We start from the raw sequence: 14875 nt of genomic DNA on the forward strand, positions 1-14875 counted from the left end.
ACGCAAGTGGGCGGGAGAGTGGACTCGGAGCAGCGTGTAGCGAGGGGAGGGGGGGGGGGGGGGGGGGTCTCCACGGTGACCTGGTGGGCGATGGCCCGAGGATTGCGGGGGAGGGAGGCAGGGGGTGGGGGTGGTTGGGGGTGGTTGGGGGGGGGGGGGGGGGGACAGTTTTCAGTTCTCACAAATTCCCCCTGATCTGATCCCAGCGATGATGCAACAGCCTGAAACATGGAGGATCTGAATCAGCCTTAAACATGGAGGATCTGAATCAGCCTTAAACATGGAGGATCTGAATCAGCCTGAAACATGGAGGATCTGAATCAGCCTTAAACATGGAGGATCTGAATCAGCCTTAAACATGGAGGATCTGAATCAGCCTTAAACATGGAGGATCTGAATCAGCCTTAAACATGGAGGATCTGAATCAGCCTTAAACATGGAGGATCTGAATCAGCCTGAAACATGGAGGATCTGAATCAGCCTTAAACATGGAGGATCTGAATCAGCCTTAAACATGGAGGATCTGAATCAGCCTTAAACATGGAGGATCTGAATCAGCCTTAAACATGGAGGATCTGAATCATGTTGGCTGATGTGCGTTGTAATGGTATCTTAGCAGAGAAACTAAGTTGACTGTGATCATGCCTGTTTCATGCAAACACACTTTAAATGATTTGGCATATTAATACTCTAATAAATTACATCACCCTGTACCTGGATTAATTAATAATGGCTCATAATTAAGTGGGAAATTTGAGTTTTTTAGTGATTCAAATTTAGCCAGCTACTCGTAAGGCCATTTGAGAAGCCAGAATAAGGAAGAGTCAGGATAATCAGGATAGGATAGAGTCTGGATAGAGTCAGGATAGGGAAGAGTCAGATTGTCAGTCATTGAGTAGTGGGGATTCACCAGGGATATAGTGCCCCTTGAAAAGATCTCACATTAGCCCCCACCACCCCAGAAAAAAACTGTTTTTGAGGGGACCTGCCAGACAGGGCCATTGAAATCGTTCTCACAGCCAATAAAACACCTCTTTACTGAGACATCCCCGCGGCACGGGGGGCAGCCTGCAGCCTGCAGCCTAGTGGCAAAGGTGCTTGACCGGGAACCGGAAGGTTGGTGGTTCAAGCCCCGGTGTAGCCACAATAAGATCCACACAGCTGTTGGGCCCGTAAGCAAGACCCTTGTCCCTGTTTTGTCTAATCTACTGTAAGATACTTTGGATAAAAGCATCAGCAAAATTATTATTAATGCGAAGCAAAAAATGCCAGGGATCAGATCATTAAAAATAGCTTTAATCAGATGCTATATTGTATATGACAAAATCATGAGCGACAATAAACAGTGGAAACTCTTGCATAGATCATAGACTACACTTTCACCAGTGTGTTAAACCTTCAGTGTACCAGAGTCCCAAATAAAAAATAAATGAACCAAATAAACAAATATAAATAACATGAACAACTTAGGGCACACAGAAACAATGAGTACTACCATCGCAGAGATGGAAACACACAGTAGTGTTATAGTACAGTTCATCCCACACATTTCCGCTGGTGTCCCATTCACTCTGGACTAACACAAACGTGTGCGTGACTGGCAACAGAAAAGCCCAATCCAACACACTGGCTTTATTTTATTCAAAGGGACGGAGGATTCACACAGCAGATGCAGCAAATCTATCTTGAGCTCTGGCCAATGTCTTTTACAGCCAAGTACTTCTCAGTCCTGTCTGGTGTAATTTATATCTTCATGTTACGACAGTATAAATGAAAACAGATCATACTGAGAAAAGTTAAAAATACAACAGATTGTAATAATCCTATGGAATGTAATAGTAATAATAATACTAGTAATAACAATAATTACAATAATGATAATATAGAACACTGGAATCTGGCTTTAACTGTTTATGTAGACAAATGCTAGAGCTGGAAAACACTTATTGTCTTGGTAGTTTTAATAGTGAATTTTGGGATGGTTGTAGTTTTAATAGTGAATTGTGGGATGGTTGTAGTTTTAATAGTGAATTGTGGGATGGTTGTAGTTTTAATAGTGAATTCTGGAGTGGCTGTAGTTTTAATAGTGAATTGTGGGATGGTTGTAGTTTTAATAGTGAATTCTGGAGTGGCTGTAGTTTTAATAGTGAATTGTGGGATGGTTATAGTTTTAATCGTGAATCGTGGGATGGTTGTAGTTTTAATAGTGAATTTTGGGATGGTTGTAGTTTTAATAGTGAATTGTGGGATGGTTGTAGTTTTAATAGTGAATTTTGGGATGGTTGTAGTTTTAATAGTGAATTTTTGGATGGCTAATCATGCAGTTTTTAAATAGCCATGCAGTTCCTTCATAAACAGGAGGCCGTCTCAAAGGTAAGTCCTTGTAAGAAGAATATGTCCAACAGGAACAAAATAGTCTGATATAAAATATCCATTCAGATATGTGTCTATGCTTTTTAAAATCATACATAGACCTTGACAGAAAATCATTCATCAGTCGACGTGATTTTTCTGCACTAGGTTAGCCGATTTTAAGTCAGATAAGCAGAATGAAAGCTTATGATGTTTCAGCTTATGGAACATGTGAACTGATTATTTAGGGTCCAGTGTCATTCACATATATTAAGTTACAAACAAAGAGACTGAAAATGTGCAATTTGTAAATAACATTGTTGTGGATATATCGAATTCTGTAGTGTGCAATCAATTTTGATTTTGTAAAAAAACATTTTCAGTTGAAAATAATTTCATTTACTATATCTACTAAAATTCTGTCAGTTTGCATGTATTTACACCCATGAGGCTCAAGATTAATAGAAAGCATCCTCAGACATTTTGTCACCATTTCCCTCCTTAAAGCAACTCATACAAACAAAGAAAATCTTCTTTTGAAATGTCATTGAAATAAAATACAAAACAACATTTATCATTTTGCAATAATATATTATGCACATTAGTAACATATTATGCTTTGGTTTACACCTGTTCTGACTGACTTGACTTGCCTCAGATTTGTACACATGCATATACAATATAATGCTATGCCAACAGAGTCAATGTGAAATAAACTGGTATTTCCTATTTCTTGATAAATTGCAAAAATAGGAAATCCAAAGACATAGAATGGCATAAGTATAAAGCATGTATTTCAAAACATATCAGCTGTTGTCAAGTTAATAGATGTAAATGTAAAAATATCTTACAATCTAGGGCTGATTATTTTTCAGTATATTCTACATCGTATGCAAAAAGATACACATATACAGTATATATATATTTATTTTTATATATATATATATATATATAATAGGTGACAATAAAACTTCCTCTTTATTCGGTATTCTCCATAAACTGTGCTTTGGCGTTACCCTTTAGTGTTTTTCTATAAACTGTGCTTATACCATTCACCCTGTACTTCTGTCAATCAGATCATATTACAAATATGAGGCTTAATGATGAGGCTCATAAAAATACTCTGTGTATAACATTCTCCATCGCTAATCTTGGTCCCTTCCTCAGTTGTTTAAAAAAGACTCTCTCATTTTGGCCAACAATACCAAACAAATAAATAAAACCCAGTACAAGGTACAAGTTCCACAGTCATATTGTACACCGCCTATCACACGGGATCCCACCAAACCTCTAACTATGTCTGTCTCGGAGGTCAGGATTACAGGCGTTAGTAGCAGATTAGGAGCAGAAATTCAAGTTTTTTCTTTGATGTTGGAAACTCAATGAGTACAAAACGCCGCTTTTTCATAGGTCGATGAGGGGATAACCTTTAACCTCTAACCTCTAACCTTTGCTGAATTGTAAGCCTCATAGGATTTAATCTTTTGCAAAAAGAGAGAAAGAACAAAGTATTTACCCAGTGCTGAAATAGGAGTTGTGTAGCACCATATACATACAGTACTTCAGAGGAAGAATAAGAGAGGGCAGAGTTGCTTCCTTGAATCAAACACAGTGCAAAGGGAAACCTGAACCTCACACAACATGTACTGATGGGTCTGTAAATGCCATTTAAATGCTTAATACCTTCTAGATGCATCTGCCCGACCAAACTCTTTCCTTTGCTAGAATGTACAGTACACTACTCCAGGGGAACTATATGTGTAAAAAAATACTGTATAAAGTCAACAAAGGAATAACTAAGATGCAAGTTAGAGCTGGGGTGAGCATGCTTATATACAGTAATTATCTGATTCAATGACCGGCTTGTCAGTGGATTATAAAGCCCTGCAACAGGCTTTTAGTACTCGGAAAAGAGTCCATGTGATTCCGTGGAAGAACCCTGCCCAGTCCAAAGGTTCTTTGTCTGGGGGCTTCCACACTTCACCCCTATGCTGTAGGGCTCCATGAAGAACTAAATCAGGTTTTTATACGGAGACAAGTCAAAGAACCAAAGAGGAGGACTTATATTGTGGTACAATTTCTTGTATCATCAGCCAAGACACAAGCACCTACAGTATGAGAACTTGTGTCCACAGTATTTGGATAGGTTAGCATTTATTTTGAAACTGTGATAGATGAAAAACAAACAAATATGCATTGCCACTTCTCAATGTGGATATACAGTAAATACAGTAAACAGTATTTTAATAAATATATGTATATTATTTGCTCCCATGGTATTAGGACACACCAACTAATTGCATTCAAAACATATTTGGGCGCAACTGATTTTTTTTTCCCTAAGATCTGACAATATATGCAGATAGTTACCCATCAAATTGATAACAAACTAATCTTTTGCAGCATTTTTTTAAAGATTAATTCAGCAATTAATAATTAATTATTAATTAATAAGATTATTAATTGCTTATTAATTAATTAATAAGCAAATGAAAAACTGATAGTATGGCTTCCATGTATTGGTTAAGAGAGCATGGCTTGGCAGGTCCCGCATACTAGGGAAAAAACAGATGCCCTGTAGTTTTACGTATGCAAACACCCTGCTCACAATATCCAAGTGCCTTGATCAGCCACACACTCATGCATACACACTCACTCACACTCACACTCACACTCTCACTCTCACTCACTAACTCACTCACTCTCACACACACACACACTCAAGTCCAGGTAGTCCAGTTACAGTAGTCATGGTTTTGTTGTCACTGATTTGCCAATAATACAAGTCTATTCAACACCATTAATGTGATGTCATCCACCATGTCATTGCATCGTGTCATTTCGTTCCAAAATGTATCCTACATCAGGAAATGGACACAAGACAGCCTACCACAGCATGTCGATTATTATCATTGATCAAAATAAACCTGAATTTCAGACCAAGCATAAGGATGTCTTAATGATTCTCATTTACTCCCACAGTCCTTGTCGTTGTTTCTGTTTGCCTTCCCCTGGGAAGCAACAGGGATCACAAGGAAATTAAATATGTTTCTCTCACTTTTTACAGGTGTACATTTGTTTAAAGGGGAACGTCTTCATCTGAGAATCGTCTGTTGATTTTAATCGATCTGTCCATGGATTACGGTTTCAACCATAATCGGAATCGACTTTCACCACAACATCCCCACCCATCACAACGCCACCCATCGTTCCATCCAAGTGAGGATTCCACTTTTCTGTTTTAAAGGCCCAATTTTGGTTAATGTAATAGCTAGCAAAGAGCAAAAAGGCAAACATATGATACAAGTAAGGAATAATCCACTATGAAGTGGGAGAAAAATATAAGCAGGGGTCGGCAATATGTTTGGCTGATTCACACTCAAAATAAAACTTTTTTTGCAGGCACTAACTACTTCAGGCCTTAAGTGGCTACTGTCTCAGTATGTTGCTATGGTACCATATGTTTGTTAAGTTCTGATCAAAATAGAGAGGCAGATGACTAAGTCCGGTTTTGTTTATATTTATCGTGGTTAAATTCAAGGTTTTAAACGAGGTGATAATCAAGTTCATACAAGGGATTAATTAACATTCAGTAATTAATTTTACGAAAATGGAAACGATAGTTAACGAGTATCTACATTAGTAACATCACTAACGTTAGCTACAGAAAGCTAGCGAACTTTAGCCAACGTCAACGTTAGTGTTAACACGATAATGTTAGCTAGTCGTCCTGCAGGCAAACTTGAGTTCTGACCGTTTTCAGAACTGATTTCAGAGCAGATTTTCCGGGTGAATTTACGAGTACCATGATCCGTCGACTTAGCCTACTTAGTTGCCAATCACAACCGAAAGTCATGAGTACATAATTGAGTGGGCTTTTCAGACACTGTGTCCCACTCCCCACCAACATGACTAAATACGCTACTGTGTATTACTGGCTAGCACGGAATGGAAGGTAAGATGTTTGTTAACAAGCACATGGACATGGAACTGCGAGAGCAGAAAAAGCAGCTAGCCATTAGCTGCTTCTTCTAATGCCGACAGACGGGATCACGTAAGCTACTTGACAGTAGGCTTCTTTGAGATGACTTTCGGCTCGCGTTGAAAACAGGCGAGAGGAGTCCAAAAAAAAAGAAAAAAAGTCAGATACTTCTTCGTTGACTAGCCTGCTCGCATCGTCTAGCAATGGCTGATATCGCGTTCACGATATCGCAGTCAATTTCTTGGTTTTGCACATTAAAATTTCTGTACCACGAAATCATTGAGGAGGTTAGGACTGATTTATGAAAGATCTATAAAATAGCACCATTAACTTTTTGTCTACAACTGAGGTGGGTACACTAGCTATATTGTGTTGCAAATTTAAGGCTATGGTTGCTGGGAAATTCCTGGATTCATGAGAATATTATTTTCTTACATGTAAACCTATACACTCACCGAGCACTTTATTAGGTATTTATTAGACTTATTTTTTTAGACTAATACTGCTGTAGCCTATCCACTTAGAGTTATGATGCGTTGTGTCTTCAGAGATGCTCTTCTGCGTACCACTGTTGTAATGTGTGGTTATTTGCATTACTGTCACCTTCCTATCAGCTTTGACCAGTCTGGCCATTCTCCTCTGACCTTTCTCATTAACAAGGCGTTTCTGTCTTGTTTTCTTTTTTGTTTTTTTTGTACCATTCTTTGCAAACTATAGACTAGAGTGTGTGGAAATCCCAGGAGATCAGCAGTTTCTGAGATACTCAAACCACCCTGTCTGCCACCAACAACCATTCCACGGTCAAAGTCACTTAGATCAAATTCTTTCTCCATTCTGATGGTTGATGTCAACATTAATTGAAATATGGAGGCAAAACAGAATTATTCAGCAGACACTTTATTGTGTAAGATGTGTACAATGAGATATAGGCCTATATATTAGTTTACCTGTGTATAAAATTGGACCTACATCTGGAAATTTGGGCTAATTATAATTTTGAGACCATTGATAATGTTTGGCCAGCTAATTATTCTTTGGATTTTATGTGGGGGGGTATATGAGAACACCTAGAAATACTATAACACTCACTACAAATTGATGTGAATTAAGTCTTTATTTATTATTATTATTATTATTATTAGTAGTAGTAGTAGTAGTAGTAGTAGTAGTAGTAGTAGTAGTAGTACTAGTAGTAGTAGTAGTAGCAGTAGTAGTAGCATTATTATTATTATTATTATTATTATTATTATTAGTAGTAGTAGTAGTAGTAGTAGTAGTAGTAGTACTAGTAGTAGTAGCAGTAGTAGTAGCATTATTATTATTATTATTATTATTATTATTAGTAGTAGTAGTAGTAGTAGTAGTAGTATTGGATACAGGAGTTTGTGTACCAAGGGCCTAGCTCATCTCAAACAAGCCTAGTAAGTTGATGTTCGAGTAGAAAACGTGAAGCCATTGCAGCAGAAATAAGTTGTACCGTGGACCATGGACAGCAATTGAGTAAGTTCAGTGAGAATGAGCCTTGTAGCTCATTCATGCCTTCATAACATCACGCCATTTCAGAAACCTCCAGTGCAAGAATGAATTAGATATATTTTATTCATCTCACTAATACAAGTCTAGCAAGTTGACCTACATTACTTTTTTAAACATTAATTTATAAATAGTATAAAGTTGATTGATATTATTTTTGTCACATTGAATGTCTGCATGTTGTAATGTAAAATCACTGTGTTCCGAACTCCACATTAACTCACTATGTTCCGAACAGTGCAAATTTCATGACATTAAACTAAAAAATACTTCCACCTCAGCTTTGGTTTTAGTGTGTGTGTGTAAAGTCTAATTCCTTTCCTTCCTGATGAGAGACTATGAACCTAATAGAGTGAATAGTTGTTTGGACCATCGTGAGCCAACACGGTCTTCCGAACACAGGGACATTGTGCAGTTCTTTCTTGTTTTGGTCCAACTCACATCAATTAAAGTGTTATAGTGTCTGCGATAGTCAATAAGCAACCTTAATCATAAAACACATTCCTCAAGAGAAAAACTACCGTTGAACGGACGTTAGGTTCTGGTGGAAGCGGCCTCTTTCCTGTGCTCTTCAGAACGTGGTGAGCTTACATTAAACATCAAGCTGTTGAAGCGCTGTTTCAGTGTTCCTTCTGGGTGCATAAGGAGAATGTAGATATTTCACCATCATGCATCAATGCCAAACTAGTCCAAACTAGGTGCAAACAAAACTAAGAACAACATATGAACAATACAGTGAGCTCCATAATGTTTGGGACAGATCTGTTTTTGGGGTTTTTTAATTGAATTGGCCCTATACTACACAATTAGAGATTGGTAATCAAACATTTCACATGTGGTTAAAGTGCACATGCTTAGCTTTTATTTAAGGGTATTTTTCATACACTTTGGTTTCACCATGTCAAAAAATGACAGCACTTTTACACATAGTCCCCCCATTTCAGGGCCACATAACGTTTGGGACATATGGCTTCACAGGTGTTTCTGATTAGTCAGATGTTTTGGAATGCTCCCTTAGTGTAGGTTGAGTATGTAGTCTTGATTATAGGCTTTTGATTGCCTTTGTCGAGACTGTTATTGGTGTTTTTCAAATGAATGTCAAGGAAGCCATTTTGTGGCCAAACATAGGCCAGTTTATCGTCCAAAATGTCACTTGACTGAAAAAGCAGAATGTTCCATGAATGTTCCGTTGTTGCCTGTGGTCGTTTTTGCAAAAAAAGTACAAACTCACTCCAGTCACCCAGAGTATAAACCAGACGTCACTGCAACCAGTGACATCCATTGGACATTGTCAGTCGCAACAATGCCTTGTCGCTTTAGGCTTACCAAAATCAACTGTTTGGGACATCATTAAGAAGAAAGAGAGCACTGGTGAGCTCAGTGTTCACAAAGGGTCCAATTGGACAGTACAGTACACCTGTTGAACAGGTGAGAAACACTCTTCGGGAGGCAGCTGTGTTTGTGTCAGTGACTACTGTCCGGGGAAGACAGAGGCTACACTGCTAGATGCAAGCCACTAGGTTACCTCGAAGACAGGACGGCCAGATTAAAGTTTGATTCGACATACCTAAAACAGCCAGCAGAGTTCTGAAAAAAAGGTCTTGTGGACAGATGAGTCCATGGTTGACTTCTATCAGAGTGATTGCAAGAGCAGTGTGGCGTCCAAAAGAAACTGCCCAAGAACCGAAGCACCCCCCACATCTGTGAAACATGGCGGTGGGGGTGTTATAGTTTGGCCATGTATGGCTGGCACAGGAGATGGCTCACTTGCCTTCATTGATAATGTAAATGCTGATAGCAGCAGCAGAATGGATACTGAAGTGTACAGAAGCATCTTTTCAGCTCAAGTTCAAGCAAATGCCTCCAAACTCATCCTACAGGAAGACAATAGGCCTCGTGCAAGGACCACTCGTATGAACAGATTTGTTCTTAAATCACTTAAATGTCTTAAAATTTGTGATTTAAGAGAACATGGCACATTCTCTAATTTTCTTTCAATTGAACTTTCAATTCAATTAAAAAAATGTTTTGAGTGGCCCTGACCTGTCATGTAAGCAAATTTTAGTGGACTGTTTAGGAGTGAAATATATCAACAATCCACCATATGTTTGGCAGAAAAAAAAGAGAAAAGAAGAAGAACGGCAGTTTAGTCGATCAGGCACGGACAATGTGAGACATTCCTGGTTCTTGTTAATCACACGGCCATCTATCCGACAGAACCCCTCAACTATATTATAACAGACATATTCATTTTGGACAATTTCCTCGCAGTTAGAAGCATTTGTTGAACCCAACGTGACACGCTCGTAAGAGCCCATCATACAAAAGAAGTTAGAAATGCATGATAAGAGTAAAAAAATATTATTGCATGAGGCCCATTGATCCAAAACATACTGCTAAAGCAACAAATGTGTTTTGTAAAGGCAGAAACTGGCCATTATTGACTGGCCATGTCATTCCCAAATCTAAATCTAAATCCAAATAAACATGCGTCCCATAAGCTGAAGAGATAACCCCCGGGAATCTAGCCCCTGAAACATGCAGGAGCTGAAGCTGACTGCAGTGCAGGCCTGGCAGAGCATCACCAGGGAAGATACCCAGCGTCTGGCCATGTCTGTGGGACACAGACTGCAAGCAGTCACAGCATACAGGTACTAAACTAATAAAGCCTGTGATAAAAGCCGAAAACACACACTTTAACCACATATGAACTGTTGCGAATGTAAAATTGTGGAGGACCAAGCCAGATCAAGAACAAAAATACATATCTGTCCCAACATGGAGCTCATGGTATCCAGGCAACCGCAACAAAAGCCGTTAACTGTCCAAGGGATCAAACAGTATACCAGAATATCTTACAAGAGACAATTCACTTTTAAGATTGGATAATGCCCTTTCTGTTTGTTTTTTTTTTTGCTTTTTAATTGAATTCCTTTTTTCTTTTGGGTGGGGATGGGCTGAAAATGATGTCCCTTGAATACCTGGCATCCTCGTACAGAAACTAAAAAGTCGACCATTTTGTGACTCAAATGCTGTAATCCTACAGCGAGGCATAACTTGTGATTGTCAGAACCTCAGAAGGGTCTGGGGTTCATTCACACTAAGTGCTTACGTTACTCTTCCCGGCATCCCAGTGGTCTCAAAACGGACAAGTAGCCGAACAGTAAAGCATTACGAATAACAAGCACTGCATTTAATCATATGACCACACTGAGTTATAGACAACCGAAAGAAAATGACTAAATGTTGCACAAAAGTTGGTAGATATTGATTATTTTTACTCTTGTTGGTTGCTTATCGTTTGCTTAGGGCTTTTGGAGTGATATTGGGATTTTCATGGAGGGGGAAATACAGTACAGAGCCAATTGTGAACGGTCACATGGCAGCCCGGTGGTTTGATTCAGACACTAATTTCAGTACATTCCGCGGTGGTGCCATTCTTGCTCCCGTGCCACAACCAAGAATTCAACTCCTATCTTTCCGTTCTGAACGCTGGCTGACGTGAGCTTACGGCGTCTGTTGGTCACTGAAGAACACATTGACTATAGTGCAATAGAGTAAAGAATCGCTCCCACGTCAACTTTAAACTGTGTTATTCTATTGTACAATGAGGCACTTTCAACGATCCAATGGGTTACAGGGTTAAAGGCACTAGCAAACTTATTAAAATAATGCAATACGGATGCATCATTTACATTGTCATTTTCAGTTTCCTTATTCATAGAAGGTCCATGCAGTGCACCCATAAAATATTGTTGACTGTAATGGGTGCAGAGTGTAGGTTATATTATATACCGTTTTTTGTTCTGTTTCTGTTTAATCTTTTCATGGTTTAAAATAACTTTATCCAGTGTTGGCCTTGGATTCATACACAGATATGTTTCGGACACACCACGGGCACGGTGCTTCCTAACTTCCGGAACAATAACGAGGAAAAAAGTCGTTCAATAAATCATTCATTGCCGCAAGCTTCTTAATGCTGACGTCATGCATTAAATATACTAGGATACACAGTACCTTAGTCGATTAGGCTATAATGCGGAGCACTTTTGACATGCTATGATCTGCAGAATTCACTGTTCCCTATGGATTTAACATTCAGCACTTAAATACTTTTAAATTATTAACAACTTAAATAATTCATAACTAGTGCACTTTTGGTGAAAGCAACTGAGAAACTAATAAGAATAAGAATAAGAATAATCAGAATAATAATAAAACTCGGATCAAACAACAAAAATGTCAAATTGCAATGAGGTAATGTCTCACGCATGCCAATATTAAAAAATAAGAGTATCTGAACATGCTAATATTTAACGTTTTCTTCCGTTCTTGCCATTGTGCTATCGAGCATATAAAGGGCACAGCATCTCACATGGTCCACCTGGCAACATTCTGAAATTACAGCATCTGCGATAAAGTAGCAGCATTGTAGATGTCTTGGAGACGATCGTTTCCTTGCGCTGCGATAGACCAGTCTTTTTGTGGTTTCGTTAAAGTGCTTTAGGCTGGTTAGTGGAGCTTGTTCACCTGTCACGATGCAGTACGTAGATCGATAGCTGCAGATGCGTGCGTTTTCAGAAGACATTCTTTCCAGGTTGCTGCATCAGTCCATGCATAACATATATATTTTTAAAACCAATAATTAGTCTGTTTTGACAAGCAATTGAAAGAAGTCCGGGGTAGTGGATGCGTTGTACAGTCATATTTTAATCACCCAGATTAACCGATGTATCCTGTAGGCTACGAACTTGGAAAGATCCCATTTCAAAATAAAAGATATTCATCTTTCATGTAGCCTTCTCCCTTTCCTCTTTTGATCTCGCTGAGCTTAATAATCGCAATTAGGCAAATAAAGCTTTCGGATATATGCTAATTACAGAACAGGCTATACAAGGAAGATTCATTTGAATCGAACGGCGGCGGGAATTAAGGTTATACGTCAGTTAGCAGCTTGGTTTTGTTAACACAATTTTGGTTGGCTACGATGCAGTTTCCAGTTTTGAGGTTTGCCTCTCGTATATTGTCAATGCTATTGTTTATGTCCTCGTCGATCTCCATATATTCTGACTTGCTGACGGTGGAAGAACTGCGGCGGCTCGAATTGGAGTCAGACGCGATGTTCGGTGCGCTGACATTTAAAAGCTGGGCCTGCTCCTCCCCTTCGGTCTCCCTGTGGTAGAAGTAATTAAAGTTAGAGACGATGACAGGCACCGGAAGCGCGATCGTCAACACACCGGCGATCGCGCACAGAGAGCCCACGATCTTGCCCCCTATCGTCACCGGGTACATGTCCCCGTATCCTACGGTCGTCATGGATACCACTGCCCACCAGAAGGCGTCGGGGATGCTGCTGAAGTGAGAGCCGCTCTCCTCGGCTTCGGCGAAGAAAATAGCGCTGGAGAACAGGATGACACCGATGAATAGGAAAAAAATGAGAAGTCCCAGCTCCCGCATACTGGCTTTGAGGGTCTGCCCCAAAATCTGCAGCCCTTTCGAGTGCCTCGACAGCTTGAATATTCTGAATACCCTGACCAGACGGATTACCCTGAGGATAGCCAAGGACGTCGCCTGCTCGCCTTTCACCTCCTTGTTTTCCTGATCGTCCGCTAGTTCTGTCCCCAGTGTGATAAAGTAGGGAATGATGGCCACCACGTCAATAGTGTTCATCACGTTCTTAAAAAAAGCCGCCTTACTGGGGCAGGCGAAAAACCGCACTATCAACTCAAACGAGAACCAGATGATACAGAGGGTCTCCACAATAAAGAACGGATCTGTTAATATATTTGGTTTGTAGTAGAATGTACTGTTGCCCACGACCTGCATACGGCCCGCGGGGTCTTCTTTCAGTCCGGGTAAAGTCTCTAAGCAGAATATGACGATTGAAATCAGAATGACCATGACAGACACTATAGCAATTCCCCTCGCTGGCCCTGAACTCTCGGGGTGCTCAAACAAAAGCCACATTTGGCGTTGGAATTCTTTCTCAGGCAACGGACGCTCCTCCTCCCGTATGAACCCCTCATCCTCGCGAAATCTTTCCATCGCGTCCACCCCGAGCTCGTAAAATTTTATCTCTTCCGAGAACATATCCAGGGGTACGTTCACCGGTCTTCTCAACCGGCCTCCGGACTGGTAGTAGTAAAGGATGGCGTCGAAACTCGGACGGTTTCTATCAAAGAAGTATTCGTTTCTCAGCGGGTCGAAGTACTGCATTCTCTTCTTGGGATTGCCCAGCAGAGTCTCTGGGAACTGCGCCAGGGTTTTTAGCTCCGTTTCGAAGCGAAGCCCCGCTATGTTGATGACCACCCTCTCGCTGCATTCGTGGTCGTCGTGGTAAGGGAAGTACGAGTCCAGCGGGTGCCCGGGCAGTGCCGAGGTCTCGTCCATGTTATCTCCAGCCACCACGGTCATTCCGCCGCTCTGAATGGTGTGGTGACTCTGTGATGTGCAGGGTTCCGTTTAACCCGGTTCAACAGACATTCAGTCTATCGCCGTTTTCTGTTTTCCAATTTGTGTTATTGTAAAAGCCTGTCTACCGTATTCCTTTAGTAGGCTCCCCCAGCCTACCTTGATGTCTCGATCATCGTTGTTCCGCGCTGCAACTGCTCAGGAAGCGCTGGAAAGATGGAAGGAGAGCGCGTAAGAGTAGGAATGAATGGGTCGAACGCTTGCTATCTTTGCAAGCTCAGCAGTTTCGCCTATTTTATGATGTGGACACGAATTTGGCCAGCTGGTGGCCGCTATGAACGCGAAATACGTAATTTTGTAAAAGGGTTACAAAAATCCAACGCTGCCCAGTCAACAGAGCCATAATAACTATTATTTATTTTATTTTATTTTTTTTACCGCATGCCGCATTATACGAGTGTGGCTCTACTGCCCACTCTCTCTACACCATATCTGGCTCATGTTAGCAATTACAGAGCTTCATCCAACTACAGACACTACCACACTTTACACAAAAGCCATGCATTATTATTATGATTATGATTATGATTATGATTA

At 40.2% G+C, this 14875-nt stretch overlaps 1 protein-coding gene across 1 annotated transcript; it reads right to left on the reverse strand.

Annotated features, from left to right (window-relative positions):
• Positions 1-8559: 8559 nt before the first annotated feature.
• LOC133135623 (potassium voltage-gated channel subfamily A member 1-like) lies at positions 8560-14281 on the reverse strand. Its single transcript, XM_061252778.1, has one exon. The coding sequence runs from the start codon at positions 14279-14281 to the stop codon at positions 12803-12805; it is 1479 nt and encodes a 492-aa protein (XP_061108762.1). The 3' UTR covers positions 8560-12802.
• Positions 14282-14875: the final 594 nt, after the last annotated feature.

This window comes from Conger conger, chromosome 8, assembly GCF_963514075.1.
Source record: "Conger conger chromosome 8, fConCon1.1, whole genome shotgun sequence".
Taxonomy (NCBI): Eukaryota; Metazoa; Chordata; class Actinopteri; order Anguilliformes; family Congridae; genus Conger; species Conger conger.

Bases quoted from the DNA above. Each gene is read 5' to 3' on its own strand.
- LOC133135623 (XM_061252778.1), bottom strand. From the start codon at position 14,281: ATGACCGTGGTGGCTGGAGATAACATGGACGAGACCTCGGCACTGCCC.